General features: G+C 36.8%; 1 protein-coding gene across 5 annotated transcripts in view; it reads left to right on the top strand.

The window, feature by feature from the left end:
- rapgef4a (Rap guanine nucleotide exchange factor 4a) overlaps nt 1–14153 on the top strand; it is a 39671-nt gene that overhangs the window by 15807 nt on the left and 9711 nt on the right. For all 5 annotated transcript variants that reach the window (XR_006406149.1, XM_044366795.1, XM_044366797.1 and 2 more), the window contains 10 exons: nt 3212–3284; nt 8341–8405; nt 9552–9602; nt 9714–9820; nt 11454–11575; nt 11676–11859; nt 11954–12038; nt 12492–12552; nt 12722–12798; nt 12907–13053. Coding sequence is in view for 4 of the 5 variants with exons in the window: in XM_044366795.1 (XP_044222730.1) it covers nt 3212–3284; nt 8341–8405; nt 9552–9602; nt 9714–9820; nt 11454–11575; nt 11676–11859; nt 11954–12038; nt 12492–12552; nt 12722–12798; nt 12907–13053 (972 nt within the window). In the remaining variant the exon portion in view is untranslated. The remainder of the gene's footprint in view (nt 1–3211; nt 3285–8340; nt 8406–9551; nt 9603–9713; nt 9821–11453; nt 11576–11675; nt 11860–11953; nt 12039–12491; nt 12553–12721; nt 12799–12906; nt 13054–14153) is intronic.

Raw genomic sequence — 14153 nt, 5'->3', positions numbered from 1 at the left:
GTCAGACATGCCTTTTATGCATTTATCATCACATTTCATCACAATTCAAATATATCTGCACGTAATCTCTAAAGTAGTATCTGTATTTGACGTGTTAGATGATTTAATGCTCTAATATTCTCCTGGGATTAAAATGATAAAGGTAAATATGTGAATAATGTGCTCATTTGCTAATTTTCTTGCTGAGAGTTAGATGAGAAGATCAACACCACTCTGATCTCATGTTAAATATGAAGCTACATACAGTAGCCAGTTAGCTTAGCTTAACACAAAGACTGGAAGTAGGGGGAAACAGCTAGCTAGCCTGACCATGTCCAAAGATAACAAAATCCACCTCACTATATCTCGTTTGTTTTATCTGTACAAAAACCAAAGTGTAAAATCGACAGAGCCAGGGTAGCTGTTTCCCGCTGTTTTTATGCTAAACTAAGCTAATGGTCCCCCAGGTTCGTATTTAGTGTACAAACATGAGAGTGGTATCAATATTTTCTTCTAACCCTCAACAAGAGAGCAAAAAGTATATTTATCCACTCTTCACTTCATAGTTATGAAATTCTCAACATTACTTTATTTACAGGGTTTCCACACGACTCCTAATTCAGCACGACGGAGTAATGATGAAGGTGAAAACCTAGATGCTTTAAATCTCGGTCACATCTCACTTCCCAGAGCATTAATGCTAACACTATGAGATGTTAAGAGATATATCGTAATTTTATAAATGATCATTTGCACTGTCATAGATGAAATAGACTCAAATAAGAACATGCATCATTGCAGGAAATATCTCCTGTTTGTCTTTATTTGTATGGCACTTTTTATAACAACAGTTAAATGTATCACAGAGCACAAACAAAGACAAGAATATTGACAGACAAGAGAGAAAAATAATAAAATGTCATCTAAAATGCTCTAATATACATAAAACTTGTAAAACCAAATCACACCTGAAAAGACAGCATCTTACAATGAGCTGGAGGTTGCAAAATGGCTCCTTATGGAAACAAATGCATTGTGTGTTATGTGAGTCAATAACGTCATTACTAACAAAGTAGAAACTAAATGCTTTTTACACACCTGACTATGGCTCTAATCCTCTGCTAAAACAACACCCCCACCCTGCCTACTGGATTCAACCCCTTAGGGAGCGCAGCGTTATTGGCTCAGAGGGTTGAGTTCATTTGTTCATGTGCTGCTCAGTTTAAGTGCTCCTCCCTAATCCTAAATCCTTTAATTGTCAACAAAGTCAGTTAGGCTTGTCCAAGTGACACTGAAGGCTTCATTACAGATGAGCGTCTGTGCATTGATTAACTTTGAATAACTAAATCTGTACACTATTCCCCCTGTAGACTCAAACCACAGATTTTCATAATTTGAGCATTGTACTGACATTAATCTATTTCATTTAGTATTTCAATGAGCAGCAAGTCAGTCCTCAATTTGGAGTATATATGTGGTAATGCTTTTAAAAACAGTGAGACATTTCTAAATGGCTTCCTAGTTGAGGGGGGAAGCTGCTAAAGTGATTAACTGACATCAGGGGGAGGAATTGAATTTAAAACGTGACCTCTGAGAATACATTACCATCCAAATGAACAAATGGCTTCAGACTTCTAGCTTTCATTCAGTCTCCTCTGACTAGAAGATAGGAAGGTAGAGAGAATTGACCAACCACTAAGTGATCCTCAATCAGCTTATTATTGACCTAAAATGTTGTTCCTTTTGCACATAACCAGTTTTTGCTTGTCTTTTTTTAATTTATTTATTTATTTTTACCACAAATTAATCTTGAACCATCGGCTTAGTTGACAAATTGTTTAATAAATGAGTTTGAAAATCTCTATTTCTTGGACTTGTCTCAAGGAAAAAAATGTTCAGATGTAGGTGATGATCAGGACATTGAAATTCCAGTAATCATTTCTTAAAGAGGTTTTTTTTTTTTTTTTAGCTTGCATGCATTGTATAAGGTGGCATTTTTTATGGCTCATTGTCCATGGTTGGATTGACCTCTTTGTACATCAGTGTCATGAACAAAAACATGGCATTTACAAGAGTGCATGGGTTCAGTATAATGTTCATTACATAATATCTGTGATGCTGCAGGGCACACTGATGGTATAAGTCACGTACAGTCATTTTTTCATGCTCTGTTGGCTCTGAGGCTCTCTGCATCTTGCACAGCATTAAGGAATAAGTAATTGAGAAATAACTAAAACTAACAAGTGCATAATAGGGAAAAAGAAAGAGAAATATGTAATGTTAATATATAAGTTTTTAAAAAGAAGACTAGAAACTGAAATTGAGAATTTAAAGTTATATTTAAAGTATTATCAAAGATTCTTTCATTTTTAATCGCCAAGCTGTAGTAGCCTCACATTTTCAAAATAATCTGGTCTTCTCCTCACTTAAACTGTGATTATCACTCGACTCAACCGTTTTTACATTTGTGTGTTAGGACTAATGAGGATGAAATATCAACAAACACTCTGAACTGTCGCTGAGTTGCTTCTTGTCCTCACAGCCTGGGCATGAGTAAGACAGGACATTAATGAAAGCTAGAAAGAGACAGGAAATGTGGGGGGAGAGAAAGAGAGAGGGATGACTGGCAACAAGGCTTCCAAGCCAGAATCAGACAGGGGACTTTGCATGTTGTCTCAGACCACTTGACTACGGAGACACCCCAGAAGGGTTGATTTTTGATGACCAGTGTAATCTCCTGTCATTTATTTCCATCTTTTAAGCAAAGCAGATTTAGCTGTTTTTCCAGATAATGTACTGCTAGTTGGTCCAAGTAATCTGATCTAATGAGGAGTTAGAAGTCCCACTTGAGGTGAACAAAGGCCACTGGACAGAAGTATCAGGAGTATATTTTCATTTACTAGCCATGTGTGAGCTGGTAGAGAAAGTATGAAAGTCTAGATCAAGAAATTATCCTGAATCGTAGGACTTATATCAGCTGTGAACATCAGCTGTTTGATTTACAACATATAACCCACCTATGGTTAAATTGATTAAGTGATGAGACAAAAGGACAAAGTTTACTGTATCCACTTTTATCACTGCTATTATCTTAAAGATCTCACTTACTTATCATTGGTACATAATGTGATGATGATACAGTATTTTTTGTAATTTTGTTGTTTTTTAGATGACAAATGATGATGACAAAGCTGTCAACTGCTATGTACTTGTATTTTCTTCATCTTTACAGAAATATCATCAGTGCATGGCCGGACTGCTCGCTCCACCCTATGGTGTGATGGAAAGTAGTTGTAGTGCTGACAGTAAGTAGCCCTGCATTATTTTTTATCATTTCTGAGTGGTTTAGACCAAGCAATCACACATATTAATCATGAAATGTGGTGAAAGCTGTGGTCGTGAATCCAAGATCGAACTGTGAGACACATCCGCTGATGACTGATGTGGAGCTTTGGTGACCAAAGACACACTGAGGCAAAAGTCTGACCAAATTCTCACAATGTGACTGCTGATGACCCACATCTTTGAAACAAACCAATCAGACTACGACATGAAATTACACAGAATACACACCAGCATGACATTTTGTAAGTGCAGTTTTTGAAAAAAGTGAAAAGACACTCATTCTCCTTAATACATCCATGGCAAAGTGAAACAAAAAACACTGTTTGTGTGACTTTGCTGCATTTTGAAAACATCAGAGCTGATGACAGGCCGCTGCTTTCATTTACTTTTTTCTATTTACAGAAAATTTACATTTATTTTCTTGATTAATTGATTAGTTGTTTGGTCCATAAAATGTCAGAAAATGATGAAAAATGTCAATCACTGTTTCCCAGAGCCCAGTGAGATGTGCTCAAATGTCTTGTTTTGTCCAAAACAGTCTACAACCCAAAGATATTCAGTTTACATTCATAGAGCACTAAAGAAACCAGAAAATATTCACATTTGAGAAGCTGGAATCAGAGAATTTGGACTTCTTTTCTTAAAAAAATATTCAAAACAATGAATCAATTATTAAATAGGTTAACAATAATTTAAATATTTGGCAACTGATTGATTAATCGACTAATCGTTGCAGCTCCAATGTTATTATTGGCACGATGTGACATGCATTAAATGTACATGTTGTTGTCGTACAGTCTAAAGACGCCTTTATTTATTACTTTGTCACAGTTATCGCTGGTTGCCAGCTGTTTTAGATCTGAAACCATTCTTCAAACTTCACAGTGCAGATGTTGCCAAATGTTCAAACACATCAGTCAGTTGGTGCTCATGGTTGGGTTGGATGTTTTAAAAAAGGGTTCAGGGACGGTACCTCGTCAGAAACAGGCACAGCAGTGCATTTGGACCATTTTCAGCTGCTTTCACATCAGTTACTTGAGATATTACTGCATCGCACAGATAAGAAAAAGTATGAAATTATAAAACTGAGGAAATGTATTTCCTCACTTTCAATTTATAAATATTCCCAAAAGCAAGCCTTTGATTCTCCACTTGTATGTGTAATGAGATTTTATATTTTTTAAACTGGTGTAATATAACATAGATTCTCATTTTGTTCGATATTTTTGTCTGCCTAACTGCATTAATGCCCGACCCTCTTCTTATCTTCTTGCATTGTGATAAAGGCTGATACTTTTATTTATGGTTTTCTGTTGCAAGTTAACTCAATATTGACTTAGCTTTGCTCAAACAGAGCACTTAAGTTGCTTCAAAGTCATGTACCATAAAAATGATGAACAGCAGTGTGCAGTGAAAAAATCAAGTCTGCTGGCTTACTGGCAGTGGGTGTACTGCAAATTGCAATTTATTTTTTATAAAGATAGATAGATAGATAGATAGATGGATAGATGGATAGATAGATAGATAGATAGATAGATAGATAGATAGATAGATAGATAGATAGATAGATTAAACTGTTCATTAATGTAAGTAAATGTCAGCTATCTGTGAATCACATGAAGAAAGCATCAAACATTGTTACTTGTTGAAGCAGTTGTAGACACTGTACAATCCATTACACCATCAGTAACAATTATAGAAATGTCCAAATACAAAAACATGAAACAAAACTACAGTTGTCTTGTGTTTTTGGGGAGAAAGCATATTGTTCAGCCAGCCCTTTCCCTAAAGATTGCGAACACAAACCAGACAGCTTTATACCTCTTCAGAAGCAAAGGTAAAAACAGTCAGGTCCCTAAATGGACACTTCCACAAACTGTTACATCTTGTTACAAACAAGTATGGTCTTACAGAGACCTATTTTTCTTAAATGTTGAATGCATTTTCAAGAAAATGTTTCTCTATTTCATGTTTCAGGCTTTTTTCAGGACTTACAATCTCAACCTCACTCATGCTAAAATACAGATTAACAAGCCTTTTGGGTAGCTTTTAAAATTTGATGCTTCTGCTTTAGTATTCATCACTCTAATGTGCTTTGGAGCACTACTGTAAGAGCTGGGCTCTGAATATTTTTGCAATATACAGTAGAGTACTTAGGGAATTCACAATATGCATGCATGAATACACCAAGACAGAAATCACATAAGCATCAAGCAGCTGGAGGCTGATGCACTCTCCTGTACACCCACAGCAGCTCAGTGGTTTTCTAACTGTAGTGGCTAAATCGACGCATAAATTAAACATGTTTTAAATCGTTTTCTTACTTACAACAACACTGCACTTTTACAGCACTTTAATGTTAACAGGTGGAGCTTTTAAAGTCAGCATTGTGTCATTCACTCCACTCATGCATTCAGTAGTACTACTCCACCTGAGCACCTTTTAAAGTACCAAGCAACGATGCACCATTGCAATGAAATGCTTTGCTTTCAACTGTGACAAAATAATAACTTTCAGATTTTTCATGCTTCATTCCTGCTGATGTGATTGAACTGATGTGACACTTGAATGAGTGGCATGATGTCACATGGACCGGCACGACAGCTTCACAAATAAAATGATGGACAGCTGTATTAACTTCTCAATACAACAACAAACAAGCACTGATTCTATACAGACACGCAGCGTATAAATAGAAATACAGTTCAAGGGCATGCAAGAAGAGGGAAGACACCAAAATAAGTGTATGATTCCAGCAACTAAAAATCACATATCCTATATCCATATCCTCACATATCACAAGTCCTCCAGCCTAGTTGACATACAGGTTATATATGTAGGTTGTTTGTCGGTGCTTTCCAGAATTAAACATGTAAGGGTTTTCTGGTCTGGTGCCCCTATTGTTAGGACACTATTTGTCAGTACTTCGATGGTCTAAAATGAAAAATATACGTGTTTTCTGATCTGCTAGCTCTAAATTTAAGGTTTCGTTACAGTAAGTTTAGGCTTCTAAAACTAGGGTTAGGAAAAGATCTTTGTTTGACACCGCTCTCTCCTCTGTCAAAATTGGACACTTTCCAAGGCTATAAATAGACTTTCGTCTATTTTAGCCCTGTACTAAAAAATATGGCACTCAGTTTAGGGGTGAATGTAGGTGACACATTTGGATGACAGATTATATTTTTTTCCAGATTTTCCAGAAATATTTTCCCTGTTGGATCCTTGTTTGCCCAGTAGTCAGATGGTCTAAATGCTAACACATATTACGCAACAAGAGGATAACAAAAGAAAAATCTTACAGAGAAGAACATTTACAAAAATAACCAGGAATTACACAGAACACAATGAACAAAGTTAAAGCTGGAGTGCGGGACTTTTGTCCCCCTCCTCTGGCTGTGAGAGTAAAGGGGGCGCTTGGCATGCAGCACACTCTCATATGCGCCCCGAATGACAGGCACACAGAGAGGGACAGTAAAAACGGATATGTTTTGACAACCCACCAGCCCACTTGGATTCGTCCCAGTACATACTGGCCGTAACTTACTGTTGCAGCTGTAAAACAATGGATAAATTGTTTTGAGCATCACACAACCCCCGTGAAATGACTCACTATCAGAATTTGATTCATTCGGTCCGATAACGTTTGAAAAATCTAGAGGAGCTGCACGAATAACGGCGAAACAGCAAGCACGGGAATGTCGTGCCCGACATGAGATTTAAAAATTCTGTATACTTGAAATGCAGAGAGATTTATCTGGCGGTGATAGGCTTAATTAGCATTGTGTGAACTCATTTGGCAGGGTTTGAATGTAATGGACGTTCATTTATATGTAAAAGTTCCACACTGCAGGTTTAAAGAGATACAGACACTTTTCTGTTATTCCTGGATGTTGAGCCACAAGCGTAATATTACATGTCTCCTTTTCTCTCTGTGTATTGTACAGATACTATATCGTTTTTTCATGGTATCAGCAGTCTGAGAATCAAGTCTAAGAATAGAGTTTTTCCTGCAGATACAATTGTGACTGAGCAGCCATGACTGATTATACTGTTTGTCCTGAGGGGGAACAGTCAAGCTTTAAACTCTTAACACTGAAAAATAACTGCAAGCCTCTAACAAACCATCTCTGAGGCTGTCAAGTCGAATAAGAAGACTGAAAAAAGTATTTGTTTATTGATTTTCATTTTTTACATCACTTCGCCACCTCTTTACAATAATAATCACAACCCCATGTAGTGAATCACTGTCTAATAGTATGTTTAACTAATGAAAGAAACCTAAATTAGAACATTACCGACATTATTTGACTGTTCAGTTTAGATTTCTGAATATAAAGATAAACACATGAAAGCCCAAATGGTTCATTATGTCTCTACAGTTAATAAAATTATGCAAATGAAAAATAGCAGCTGTTTAACATTATGGATGGTCACATTCTCTGGGTCATAATGGTTACAACAATGGATTGTTTCTCATTTGATCTCATGAATAAAGAGAATCTATTTCTAAAGTAAAAAAAAAAAGCATAAAAGTTGCATAAACAATTAAGAAGACAATTAGTTTAATTAGACAATGTATGTTGAGTATTATGCACAATATGTACCATATATGTATATCAGTACATATTTCATAATGCATACAAATTAATTTAATGTATTTTGCATCTATTTCAAAGTTCAAAAGTCTCACTACACTTTATGTAAAAATGATTTTGTTGTTGTATCCAGGGTTAAATGGATTCTCTCTCTGGCAACTTTCATGCAGCTTTTTGTTTATATGTTTTCCAACAGGAAACTTTACATAATAGTATGAGTTTCTTGGTATTGTATGTTCAAGTAAAGTACACTAACTAGTACATTAACTACTATTACACATTACATTACTATTACATTAAACTGTGCATTTCTTCTGGGGTTGGTGAGAGGACACTTCTTAGTCATCTCAGTATTTATTCCCACCTTTTTCACAGATCCAAAGGCACTTTCTAACTAAGTACTCTGATTTTTCCCGACCAGGAATGCCGGACAAAGAGAACATAAGAAACAACTCATTTGTTTCTGTCTCCAAACATCAGAATAAGGTAATTTCTCTGACATTGTACAAGCTGACACACATTACTTATTTAAGTCAAGACTCATTTTACATCATTTAGTGACAGAGAGAAGCTGTTGTGACAATGCTCATTTATTACCTTTGTTCCTGTCTAGCAAAGACTTCATGTTACTAGACTATAACTCATTCTGTACTTCCACTTCACCTGACGTAACACCACCCTTTACGGTCACCCACTTCTCCAGAAGAGGATAGAAATAAGAATGGGAAGTTTATTTAAAGTCAGTCTAAATATAAACAAGGTGACTGGAGTTCTTGTCTCCATACAACATTTCCTGTCCCACCTTTCTCCTGTTGTCGTTTCCTGGCCTCTGACTGGGTTGATAACGTGGCACTTCAGCAGATTTATTGTGCCCTGTGCTCTGTTCCTGTGGAGGGATTGACACAGAGTTTAACCAGAACATGATGACAAGATTAGTCTGTTATGTAAAAAGGAGAAATCCATAGCTTGCTTTGCTGTTATGTAACAAACAAACACAGCTATAATTTTACTTGAACATATACAAATAATAACCATGAAAGCACAGCTTCTTTGGCTACTGAATGGGCTAATTTACTTGTAAATAAGTGATGAGACTTTAGAGCCCTCACATAAATACATGAGTCACGATGTGCTCTGAAGCATGCAGAATGCATTTTAAATGTCACAGCCCAGCAGCCTAACCCATGGACTCAAACAAACAAAAACAACAACAAATCCAACACTTACATGAATATCTGTGTCCTGTTTAAGCAATTAAATCCATCAGTCAAGACTCTGCTAACAGACTATTACTTTAGCTCAGTGGCAATATAGAAAACCATAACTTCAATTAAAATTGGCAGCTAATAAACACATGATGTCAACTGTGAGTCACACAGCAGCAGTGAGGAAGACATCATGTGTTTCACAGCAAGAGTAAAAAACACCCGCTATTTATCGTGACTTGTCTGACATGTTGTTTTCCTGTTGTCTTTTATTGTCAGTTACTATGTGCAACAACAAACCTTTCATTTCACCATTTTCTGTGATGTTGAGTCTTATATCACCAGAAGAGTCTCGGTTTCTTTGTCATCTGTAATGTGTTATTTATTTCAACCCCTGTTATTTTTTTGTTTTCATTTCATTTTGCAGACTTCATTCATTGAAAATCCAGCCAAACCTCACCCTAAATGCATTTCTCAGGTAGTAAACACAATAACCTCTGTATGCAACAGTCAATTATTGCCTGTTTATGTGGCAGGCATTCTGCAGGCCTCTACTGTGCTGAGATTTTATCTAAATTCTAATTTGCAGGTGCCCTCTGAAAAGATCCTGCGGGCGGGGAAAATTCTTCGTAACGCCATCCTCTCTAGAGCGCCTCACATGATCCGAGACAGAAAGTACCATCTGAAAACATACAGGTTAGTTGGCGTCTTAATACTAACAGAAATGTGTGAAAGAAACAGACTAAGACACACAAACAAGTCATTCACAATCAAAAACTACAAAGATGATCGTGTAAACATTGAAAGACAGAGAAGAAAAACTGAACAGGCAACAAACAGGTAAAATAAAACAGTCTGGACAGCACCGACTTAAAGCTGCACCAATCAATGTTTTTAATATCAACAGTGGATCAGATGTGTCCCTCGTGATGAACTCACAGAAAATTATTACCCTCAGCTTGATGAAGCGTTTTAGTGTCTTTCAGCTCATTGTTTTGGTTTCACAGTCCACAACTTTACTGTTTTGTTTACTCTCACCGGTGTCATTTCCAACTGTAGCAAGGCGAGGCAATTTTATTTATATAGCACATTTCATACCCAGAGGAAACTCAAAGTGCTTTACAGAGTACACTGGCAAAAGCCCTAAAAACAAATGATAAAAACAATAAAAGCAAACAAAACAGCACAGAGAATAAAAATAATAAAAACGTACAAACAAATAAATTTGAAAAGAAAAATCATAAGGACAATAATAAAAAAGTGCACGTCGGTTTGTAATCAGTTGTGCATGTATATAAAATTGTATATCGGACCACACAATACAGAGCATTACACAATTACACAAAAGCAATGGCAAACAGGTGAGTCAGGTAGTTTGGATTTGTAAGTAGTCAGCATGGCAATTTGTTCCACATTTGAGCAGCATAGAATAAAAGCAGCTTCACCATGTTAAGTTTTGACTCTGGGAATAACCAGTAATCCATAACCAGCTGACCTGAGAGGTCTGCAGGGTTTGTATTGGGTCAGGAGATCTGACATATATCTAGGATCTAAACCGTTCAATGATTTATGAACAAGCAATAATATTTTGAAGTGAATTCTCTGGTAATCAATGTAATGATGTGATAAGCATCTAGCATCTAACTGGTGAAGAAAGTGGAACATTCAGCAGCTAAAGAGCCAGATATTTCCCTCAGGAGTTGATGGAGGCCAACAACAAAGCTATAAAAACAGAGTGATTATTTCACTAATATACATCGGATGGACACAAACATGTCTCCAAATGAATGATAATGTGATCTGCTGGAGATGTAAACAGGCAAATGTTCGCTACACTAGACGTTTTCTGTATCAACTTTATAAGGTGATAATATGTGTTGTGTTGACAGGTTGTTAAAAAAATGTATAACTGCAGATTGAAATTAGTCATCCAGTACATACATAGACATTGACTGTAGTACATGTCTTGCTGTTTTGTCTTGTTTTTTTTTTTTTAAACCAGTGTCTTGATCATGAGCAGGCGTAGGTGGGTTACTTAGAAAATGTGTTATAATTACTTGTCACATCATTAATTATCTTTTATTTTTTCCACATGACTCTAATAAATCTGTCATTATTTTGTCCAAAAAACAATATAAATCAATTTGGTTTGTCGTGGGAATGTGACACCTTTGCACGTATCTATTTATTTCTTTTTTGATTTAACCTTTATTTATACAAGGCTATATAGTTTCTCAACATTCAGGCTATTATATGGCAACGCCCTGTTTAGGGACATATGACGTTACAGCCTTATATAAGTTCTTATATAGATTTGTGTCTTTCTTAGGCAGTGTTGTGTGGGGACAGAGCTGGTCGACTGGCAAATGCAGCAGAGCTCATGCATCCACTCTCGCATTCAAGCTGTGGGCATGTGGCAGGTGCTGTTGGAAGAAGGTGTTCTCAACCATGGTGAGACTCCATGTGATGTCGGCGTCTGCGCACATGTAACCTGCAAAGCCGAGATTTTGAATTTAAACCCTTCTGTCTGTGCTGTGTTGTTGTGACGCAGTGGACCAGGAGCTGAGCTTCCAGGACAAGTACCTTTTCTACCGTTTCCTGGATGATGAACAGGAAGACGCTCCTTTACCCAGCGAGGACGAGAGGAGGGAGAGCCTAGAGGAGCTGCAGGACACCCTGCTCCTTCTCTCGCAGATCGGGCCCGACGCCCACATGAGGATGATTCTCAGGAAACAGTAGGGTTATGAAGCAGTTATCTCAAACAATATTAAATAAAGTGAATCAGTGTGATGGTGTTGTGATTTCATTTACATATTTCCTGTTTTGTAGTCCGTCTGAAAGAGCAGCAGATGATTTGGAGATAATTTATGAAGAGCTGCTCCATATAAAGGCCTTATCTCACCTCTCCACCACTGTGAGTACAGTTTCTATAAATCCTGTTGTCACTGTGTTTTTAATGCAGCAATAAAAACAACGCTTAGCTACTTTTTTTTTTATCACATTTGAGACCAAAGTGTTGACAGTAAAGGAAAAGATTCAAGCATGCAAACTGCACAACCACATGCTTGTGTGTATTCATTTCAGCACCAATCATCACATACAATATTTATAAATGTTCTGCAAGTAAAATCATCAATTTGTGTCGCTGCTTTGTGGGATTTGTTGCTCACTGCATATCTTTCCATGAACTCCAATTAAATTTTTTCTGAATCAATTATACACCCCGTACCAGTAGGGAAATACAACTTTGCACAGATAAAATGCTGCACATTTTTAGTGGCTCCCTGCTGCAACAGCCATAAATAAAGAGAATGAATGCTGATATTAACCTTCCTGGGTTATAAATCTGTCTCCTCTGCTTGCACAGGTAAAGAGAGAACTGGCAGGAGTGCTCATATTTGAGTCCCATGCAAAGGCAGGAACAGTGTGTAAGTAATGTGATGAAATAACTGATGTAACCCTGACCACACTTTTCATGTAGTTGGTTCTAAATAAATGAATTTATAAATGCATTACAGAGTTGGTATTAGTCCAGAAAGTCCCAGATTAGGTTACATAAGACTACCAATTCTTTTCTTTCTTTCTTTTGTCTGTCAGTGTTCAGTCAAGGGGAGGAAGGCACATCATGGTACATTATTCTAAAGGGCTCAGTCAATGTCGTCATCTATGGAAAAGTAGGTGTTTCCCCAGATTAAATCACTCTGTTTGTTAAAGCATCAAGCTAATCATGTTGCACTGCCCATGACATTGATTAATCAGTTAGCGTCTGCTGTGCTCTGCAGGGTGTCGTCTGCACGCTTCATGAAGGAGATGACTTTGGGAAGCTGGCTCTTGTCAATGATGCCCCCCGCGCTGCCTCCATTGTCCTGAGAGAGGACAACTGTCACTTCCTGAGAGTGGACAAGGAGGACTTCAACCGGATTTTGAGGGTGAGTTTCTGTTTAACACATCTCCTAATGGTGTTACAGTAACAGTGAAAAAAGCACTATTGCCCTCTGTTGGCAGAAACTCAGTAATGCAGCAATGTTCCCTCTTGAGATAATACACCAGCCCTCTGCACCCTTTAAGATCCTACTAAATATGAAACATGAACATAATGACTGTTGCTTCAAGCTAAATCAAATAATAAATAAATGGCATATTTGGGGTTAATTAGCTGTGGATGCAAACTTGTGTGGAAAGCTTTCATCTGTGAGCTCTGTGCTCAACATAAATTCCTGTTCAAAACATTCCTGCTTGAGTTGAGATACAGCAGCAGAGATATAATATATTATAATCTAATAATATAATACCTGAAATATGTAAATGTTATGAAATGGTTGTGAAAAAGATCTGTTACTGTAGAAGTGCTGGATAACTTAATGACATTACATATTTTTATAACCAATTTATTAACATGCAGTTTCACCTTTTGTTTGTCCTTATGTTACTTTACGTTTGTTATTATCAACTTATTCCACCTGAGTGAAAGTATTACATTCATGTATTTTGTATCAGCTTGTTCCATTTCATCAAAGCTATATGATGTTTACAGATTCAAATATTCAAAATCTTTCCATGGCTGCACCATTTCATCAAAAGGACATATTCTGCATTTCTTGTGCATGATTTTATACGCATTTGGCAAATATTCAGCCTGGTATACTGTATATGGTATGTTTGGAAGCTTTGAGATCTCCACTAGAATTTAAGGTAAATCTCTGTGATGTTTGGCTGCACAGAATGAGTTTGTAAAGACTGAACCACCATCATGATCACTGCTACCTTATAAGGGGTGTAGTGCTGTATGTTTGCCATTGATCATGCAACAATAATACTGAGAAATAATCTACTCTCTTGGAAGAACAGTTAGAACTTATTAAATAAGTACTCTACTTAAATAAGTAGTCCAATGCCTACTTTCAATAATTGCACATCCTTTATTGATGTAACAATCACCACTTGACACCAGAAAAACAATCAAATATCTGATGAATTTTGAATTTTAAAATTAAGATTTACCTCTCGTCAGATTTACAACAGCAAACTA

Source organism: Thunnus albacares, chromosome 11 (genome assembly GCF_914725855.1).
Source record: "Thunnus albacares chromosome 11, fThuAlb1.1, whole genome shotgun sequence".
In the NCBI taxonomy this organism is placed as follows: domain Eukaryota; kingdom Metazoa; phylum Chordata; class Actinopteri; order Scombriformes; family Scombridae; genus Thunnus; species Thunnus albacares.
The sequence above is the reverse complement of the archived record's forward strand: the minus strand, read 5'-3'. Positions and strand labels throughout refer to the sequence as shown.